Source organism: Rhinolophus ferrumequinum, chromosome 3, assembly GCF_004115265.2.
Source record: "Rhinolophus ferrumequinum isolate MPI-CBG mRhiFer1 chromosome 3, mRhiFer1_v1.p, whole genome shotgun sequence".
Classification (NCBI taxonomy): domain Eukaryota; kingdom Metazoa; phylum Chordata; class Mammalia; order Chiroptera; family Rhinolophidae; genus Rhinolophus; species Rhinolophus ferrumequinum.
In genome coordinates this window covers 84,828,484-84,836,653 of record NC_046286.1, presented here as the reverse complement: position 1 = coordinate 84,836,653, position 8,170 = coordinate 84,828,484, and the positions used below count along the sequence as shown (strand labels likewise).

Genomic DNA, 8,170 nt, shown 5'->3' with positions numbered 1-8,170 from the left:
ATACAGAATTCTTATTTTTGATGCAAAGGGAGTTTACACGTGACAAACCATTTTCCAATGGCATAAAAAGTTCATAGTTTATTAGCTGCAGCAGTGACTTTGAAACGGTTACCTGAATAGTGATCAAAACCTCAGGTCTTCTCTACTGTCTTTTTTGTCAACAATTCCAAGCTCAAAGACCTTGAACCCCAGCAACAAAATAAAGTGACACACTGAAGAGACAGTACAATGTTAGTTTCTGAAATTTTATTATTTTTAATACATATATTTCACAAACAGAAACCTTCTAACACCACACAATTCCGTAACCAAATGTTTCAATTTTATCAACATTCTTCAACTATTTACACTGTCTTCCCTCAACAAAAGTGCAATCCAAGACATCTTGACAAGAAATCTTTACTGACAAGAATATATTTTTGAGCTGGTTTTAAAGATAACCATCCATTACAGTTTCTTCCAATTACCTGGAATAATAATAAAGTCAACAGGACATGGAGATGAGCTGAGTTAGGCAGCATCCGATTACAGGAACCAAAACACTGAACAAGAGCACTTTCTCCACACCGCGTCCCGAACCTCCAACTAAAATTACTCAACAGCTGCTACCATGAGACTAAAGAGAAAAGCAAACTGGAATTACTGACCTGGGCACAGAACAAAAGACTGTATGTTAAGTATTGGTCTTACAGGACAAAATGAAAGATTTCAGCAAGTTAGTTTTGTTGGTCTAATAAGTTATGTATCAGTATATCTGTCAGTTTTAGAGTTCAAACACCTAATAATAATCTTTCCTGGTAAGTTAACTTCCCCCAGATATGAAAATACTTTTTATTTTGAAAATGAACTTTTTTAATAAAAACTGTAAAATAAATACTTTGGGGAAAGCTCTTTTTTAATTAGAATGGGATAACTGACCCTGCAGCCCAATTTCATGGCCAATGTCTTTTAAGGTATAAACCCAGTATATCAACTGCTTCAGGTGCAACCAGAAGAAAGTGGAGAACTGAGTTGGCCTGAAGAAAAAATGATGAGACCATCATAATGTCTTCCCACTAAACTAAAGTAAATAATTTTATTTGTTCAAGATATATAATTCTTAACAATAAATGATAAAAAAAGTTAAAGTAGATGAAAAATTGCTTTGAAATTATAAGTCACTTATGAGTGGTTCATATCACTGAACACTATTCATCAGAAAAACAGAAAATGGATCTCTTGGGTGACTAATATCCTCTAATATCCAAACCACAAAAAAAAATCATCTTTTTTGACATATTCTAATTTCCATCAAGGTACTCAGAGCAAAGTACTTTGAGAAAGCATGGGGAAACATTAAGGTCAGCAGATTTCCAAAATAAGATTTATTCTTTACATTACTGGATATTCAATTATATTTTATTCTCATATCAACCAGATTTTCCATTTTAGACACGAATGCAATGCTTTGAAGGCAAAAGATATTCTCAGATGTGATACCCATGCCTCTTCTTTTACAAAATTGCAGTATCCACAGAATTCCTAACTTCATCATCAAAATAAAAGCCAAAAGCCAATTTTACCTAATTCCAGTGACACCTCCTCATACTTATTTTTTAGGAATAGAAAACAATATAAGGAGAAAATACTGAATGCATCAGGCACTATCCTCACAGCAGTTTTAGACTGAGGAGCTTGCTGAATGTGATCTATACGTAAACTTTAAGCTTCAGGACAACAATGTAAGCAGGTTTCTTTACAAAAATTTAGGTGGGTTAAAGAACAGCATTACAAATATTTTACTACTCATTTTAAATTCTGAAGTAAATTCCAAACGGTACTCTGAAGACAAGAGAAACTTTTGTACTTGGGTACATGAGAGAATCAATAGGGAGAGTTAACTCATAATTACAGCTTTGCGTAGTAAAGACAAATCTGCAAGGGTTATGTCCTATAGATCTCTTTAAGTTGCATCAAATACTATCACACCAACAACGATTTTCTGCTTCTTACTGGCATTGAGCATTTCCTTCCACTGTGAAATATTTTTCAGATCATCAAACAGCAAACTTGATACGGTAAACCAAATTACAATCATCCAAACTGAAAGATGAAGAACATTAACATATTGGTTCTTTAAGGCTGTGTTTCAAACAAAACATCAAATATTTCATGTAGTAGAACTGAAGCTCACTTGCAATAATACCTAAACACCTCTGAGAAGAAAAACAACTGTTTTTCTGAGGGGAAAAAAATGGTATAAACCAAGTGAGTAACATAAAATGCTCACAGAACCCCAAATTTGGCTACTCATAAAATAAGTATATTTTCAGCATTCTTTTAGCATATATGCATGTCATATTTGACATTATCAAATTCAGTTTTGAGAAATCATAGTCCAGTTCTATAATGGTACAGGGCATATGTCTATTTAAATCACCAAGGTCTAAAGAACCGCAAGATGTATTTTGCTCTGACAAATTAAGTATATAAGTGATCTTTTTTCACCAACAAGGAATCATGGAGAACTTCCGAATCTATTTTCAAACATATTGTTGTACATGACGATCAGTGATATTTCAAAATGAAACACACTTTAAACAGAAATATTACTATTACTCTTTTTCTCATAACCTCACAAATAATTTTTTGCCTTTTCTTCCTAGGGTCAAACCTTTGATTTTAGAAACTCAGCATTGAATGGGTAAGCCATTGCTGTAAGCAATTCTGTGGAAGATAAGTGTGGCAATGACTAGTTCTCAAACTCACCAGTTAGGTCTGCGGCTAAGATTTACCTGTGAGAAGGATCTGACATCAAATGGCACTTCCACAGTGAGTGCAAGCTCTATAAATCGGTGCCGCCCAAATCATGTTATTCCTGGATTCTCCTTAAGAGCCATGTGACCAACTGCAAATCACCATTTTCTGCCTTCTGGCCTCTTGCATCAGTGTGGGTCATTTCCAGATTCTCGGTTAGTATATTCTGTCACAGGTCTGCTTACTTGCAAATATCTGCAATACCAATGGCTTTTATATGTCTTATAAGTGGGATGTTATGTTCAGTATGAAAACTGACTGTTAAATTACAACAGTGATGGAAAGAGCACTCGTGTTCACTTCCACGTCATCTGTCAGTGAGGGTAAACTGCAGGGCAGTGAGCCTGCGCAGCGCTAAACCGAGACAGACTGAAACCCTCTTGGCTCTGCAGGCACAGACTTACATTCACGTGTCACATGTTCTTCCCGAGGCCCAAAGCAGATCTAAAAGTGGGTCTTTAGACGGCTAACATTTTAGTATAGTAAGAGTTTCTTCCCGACTCCTAGTTTAGAATCGCATGGTCCCTTTCCTACATTCACCCCATCCTCCCCACCACCCTCAAAGCTGCAAGAGAGCCTCTGAGTGGGGAGCCAGTACCCCACACGCACAGGATTACCCATTAGGGCTCAGGGCATGACCACAGACTAACACTCGGAGTCAAGAGAGGGCAAGGGGCGGCCCCCATTTTAGTGGCACACATACACAAAGGAATTCTCCTTTAAATTAGAAAAGAAATTACTGTCACAGAATGTTTTCCTAGAAAAGATATGTAATAAAGTAATAATATCAATAAAATAGCTATTACCAAAGCAAAGCTTTCATCAATAAGCTTCGAGAACTTTGAAGGAGGAGAATGGCTTCACAAAATGGTAGTCCAGGTTCCCACAGTGTGGACACTGCTGGACGTTGCTGTACTCGGAGAAGTACTGCATGCCGATCCGCACGTCGATCACCGGCTTGCCGCAGTGCTTACAGTTCAGGCGGGCCTGGGGGGAAGCACAGGGGCCGTGAGCTCCGTACCTTCCGCCCCCAACACTGCCAGTCATCTGAACCCCAGCGCGGGACAGCTGTGTCTGGGAAACGGATCCCGAGTTGAGTAAAGTGTCATTTTGATTACCAAAAACAGGGCAGGCAAAGCGTAAGATAAGCATAAGGTGTATGTTCAAATACTTATCATCAGTCTCAAAGCTTAACAGCTAATTTCTCGGCCAATACGTAGCATCGCTACTGATTTCTCCTACCTGTAAGAAGAAACTATAAATGTGTACTGCCCTAAAGTTCCGCACTAAAGTCCCCCTAACATTAGGACACGTGTTCCCCCTGGATTTTAAAAGAGTGGCTGAAGCTGACTTCCCCCAACCCAAACCTGCATAAAACTTCTTTGAAGATTCTGAGTTTATTTTAAAAATTCATATACATTTCTCATTCTCCTTCTTACTATACTTGTGTTTTCTTTGATGTAAAAATAAAATTTCCCTAAAACATTCAAGTAAAACTAACAACCTAGGGAGAAGTGCTATGTTTCTCCGGAGGCTTCTGGAACCCACCAGCGCAGTGTATCTTCATTCATGCCCAGTCTTCGCTCTAATGGCATCATACTGAGGCTTTCACCAACAGGCTTTAAGTGAATAACCAGAAATAATAAATACAACAGACTCTCAATTTAGATTCATTCTATAAACATAACATAAAACAATAACCTCATTTTGTCTTCAAAACACTACGGTGAGGTAGGTAGTATTATGTGAATTTTTAGATTATGAAACGGAGGCACGTAGTGACAAAGTAACATGCCCAAGACCACACAGGTAGGAGGCAGAAAGGCTGAGGTTTGAACCAAAGTAGAGCCCACGCTCCCAGCCGATGTATGGACCACGTTTTGTAACCTGAGATAACCTCCCTTTCAACTCACTAATCTCTCTGAACAACATTAAAAGTGAGAATCCAAGCAAACCTTTCTCTTTAACCACTCTCTTTAACTTGTTATTCTAATAATTAATCATTGCTTATTTTTGGCTCAAAGTTGTATTGGAAGACTTTCTTTGATTTCTTAGTCATGTCCAACACTGGTCACAGGGAATATAGTTAATTGATTTTTTTTTAAGCCAAACAGTAATCAAACATGTTTTCCGTTTCAGTAGGGGGCCAGAAAATAAACCTCTGGGCTTACACAGTTTTAAGGAAGACAGACACTGAGTACCAGTAGGCTGGGTGTGGCTGGATGCCCTTCTGTTTTTCTCCCTAAAGGTAAGGAAATAAAGCTATTGTTTTCAGTGATGTAGTAGAAAGAACACAGGCCTGGGAGTTTATAGGTTTCATAGGTTTTAGTAGAAGCTGTAACACACTTGTGAAAAACATTCTCATTTTTTAGGCCTCCACTGCATGTGGAAAAGGAGGAGGCTGGACCAGACCTCCCAGGTTCTTTCTAACACTAATAGTGTATGAGTCACAGGTCCAAACATTCTTTTCCTTCCTTGCTTCTCGAAAAGATAACCCTATCAGGTGTATGTATGAGGACGTAGGAGCCACTTCCTTTTGTTTCTCTAACCTCAAGAGGTGGCATTAAGGCACAGTGAATTTATAAAATGCTACAATGAAAAAGACTGTGACTAACTTTTAAAATGGAAATGTGGGCCATGCATTAGAATAGTGTAAAAGTAGTCAGCCCTATCTGGAATCAAATGGCAGGCTATGGAGGGCCATTTAGGTCTTTCCCAATCATATTTCTCTTCTAAGATCAGTAGCACAGACAAAGTATAGCTAAAATCTCGACTCTGCCAACCTTTTAATTTATATTCTGAATAAACTGCTAATAGTAAGGCTATTCTCCTTACAAAAATCAAACCATAATGCTAAAGATACAAAACTATGTAGTAATCTAATAAAGTGTTTCTTGGGCACTTACATAGAACGCCAGGCTTGGCCACTGAAGAGCAAATGAAATATCGCTCCTACCCGTGAAGATCAAGAACGTACAAAACAAGAGCTTGCTTTTTCCAGCACTTGGAAATAAACCAAGGCATTTCCAAGATTTTGTCTTGTCTCCTGTGTTCCCTATGGACTTGTGTTCACATGTTCATACTTCCCTCTTTTCCTGATGATGGCTAAATTTCAGATGTTCTCTTAGCAGTGTGAAACGCCTCCTCATAGCAGTCCTTTAAGGAGTACAAATTTTTCAGGGCAACTTCAAACACCTGACAAGACAGGTGGTTCCCAGGTAATTGTAACGTCCCACAGAAAGGACACACACAAAAAATCCTGTCTATTAAAGTGAAATGTTCTACCTCCTTTTAAAAAATAACTTTTTCTTACTATAAACTTAGGATATGCTAATCATACAAAACATCAGAAAATAGAAGCAAGCAAAAAGAAAACTAAAGGAACAATCGAGCATCCCAACACCCACAAACTGCCCAATAACTGATTAAGCAGGTCCCCTTGCGTGTTCACTTTTTACAAATGGAAGCATTCTATTATGCCATTTATAATCTTTTTTAACTTCAAATACTGAATATACTCCCCACATAATCACACAGTATTCTACAACATCGCTTTTCCTGACCGCACAGGAGTCCAGTAATGGCTGCACCCCTCATTGCCGGACTTTGGGGGGTTCCACGACTGCTCACCACTGAAGCCCCTTCCCCACGCCCGCCCTCCGCCTCCCCCAGGAGAGCCGCAGGGCTGCTTCGAGCTCCTGCGCGTTCACGTGGGGACGCCATACCAACCTGACAGCACGGAGAGGCGGCCAGGATGTCGTAGGTGTACATGGTGCCCAGCTGGTGCCAGCTGCCGTCCCACCGCGACTTGCACTTGATACAGATGATCTTGTGAACGCCTTCCAGGCAGTCCACGCACACCGCGTACAGGTGCATGAGTCTCCCTGCACACAGAACACAGTGCTGAGCGTGGGCCATCAAGGAAACCACCTTTTGTCTATAAACGGGATTGAAAATGGGCTCATCTATCAATTACAGGCAAACACGTTATCATTTGGATGAATATAAAAAGCAAAAGAGACGGTATTTATCACATACCCACAAGTTGTCCTTTTAGAGTAATGATCACTCCTATTGTCAATGGAACATGTACTTTAGGTTCAGTCTTAAGTACCTGCTTCAATGCACTTTTCCAAGAAGTGCTGCCAGGTTTACAACACGGACATCCAAACTCAAAGGACCGAGGCACAGATGCTCAAAACCAGCCCTGCCCATGTAGGCTTCCCTGCTCGGAAGCCTGCACGTGGCACAGAGACTGAACTAGCAACACTGGTCTGTGGTCACGAGCTCTCGTCCAGTGACAGGTCCCATCACAAAGTTAAAAGCCCGCCCTGGTAATGGGAGCGCAGAACTGTGCCACAGCCCAAATTACTATGTTAACTGCCCTTGGCTCCAACTGCTCAACCATCCCCACATCTAATTTAGGAACCAGAATTACATCCTACTTGTAAGTGCTTTTTTAAAAGGAGTTCAATGTCTTGTTATTGACTGGGCTCTTAAAAGTCACATCCCCATTCCTCCATTATTTATCAACATCTAAGGCTTGTAAAGGAAAGAGAACACCCGGTTTCTAAAGAAGGGGGAAAGTCAGAATGTGCAGAATCTGCCTGGGCAGTGTGTGACAGCAACGTCGCTGCTTTTCATGTGGGGTCAGGAAGCTCCACGGCGCCCAAAACTACCATCAGGAGAACACACACTGCTCAGGGGCTTTCTACTGAGAACGTGCTGCTCTCGGCCGTCAGCTAGAGCCTGACTCTTCACCTGTTGTGCTAAGGCCCAGCCTGCTCCTGACACTGATTGCAGAGGGGTACACAGTGCTCAGGTATCTTTCACTGCATTTGCTTACAAGACTCTCTCCCTCTTGAGGGCAGGAATATGCCTTCTTCATCCTTGTAGGCTCATGTCTAGCCCCGTGTCTGAAATGTCAAAAGCACCCCATAATTGTCTGTTGGATGAATGAAGGGGCATGTTAATAGCCAAAGACAATATAACCTTGAGGGCCTGTATGTCAAAAATGGGAAGGGCGACAAGAGCTTCTTGCAATACGGCCCACCTCTGCTCTAGGGCACTGAAAATAAAAAGGGCTCACATGCCATCCCCACTCAGAGTGGCTGGGGGCATTTCAGGACGTGCTTCATTTCCAGTCTGCGCCCTAGACGTACTTACTGCAATTCTCAAATATTCAGACACCATGGAAGCTGCCAGGAAGGGTGGGGGCAGGGACAGACAGAGGTCAGGCGTTGGTAGCAGTGACCCGGAACGCTTCCTGAGTTCTTACTGGGGTCTGGCTGGCGCTGTCCTGCAAAGCTACATGAATCGTTTCCCTTAACCCCACAGCAACACTACGGAGCAGGCATTATTGTCAGCCCACTTC

General features: G+C 40.9%; 1 protein-coding gene across 4 annotated transcripts in view; it reads right to left on the bottom strand.

Moving 5' to 3' along the window:
* Positions 1–252: 252 nt before the first annotated feature.
* The window catches only part of HECA (hdc homolog, cell cycle regulator), a 44,431-nt gene continuing 36,513 nt past the window's right edge, over positions 253–8,170 (bottom strand). Inside the window, exons 3-5 of one of the 4 annotated variants that reach the window (XM_033102645.1) lie at positions 6,526–6,680; positions 3,603–3,783; positions 253–2,991 (exon numbers count right to left, since the gene is read on the bottom strand). In XM_033102645.1, the coding sequence (XP_032958536.1) occupies positions 3,619–3,783; positions 6,526–6,680 (320 nt within the window). In that variant the 3' untranslated portion in view covers positions 253–2,991; positions 3,603–3,618. Of the gene's footprint in view, positions 3,784–6,525; positions 6,681–8,170 lie in introns of all 4 variants that reach the window. The other 3 variants (XM_033102646.1, XR_004422663.1, XM_033102644.1) reach the window with 3 other exon arrangements.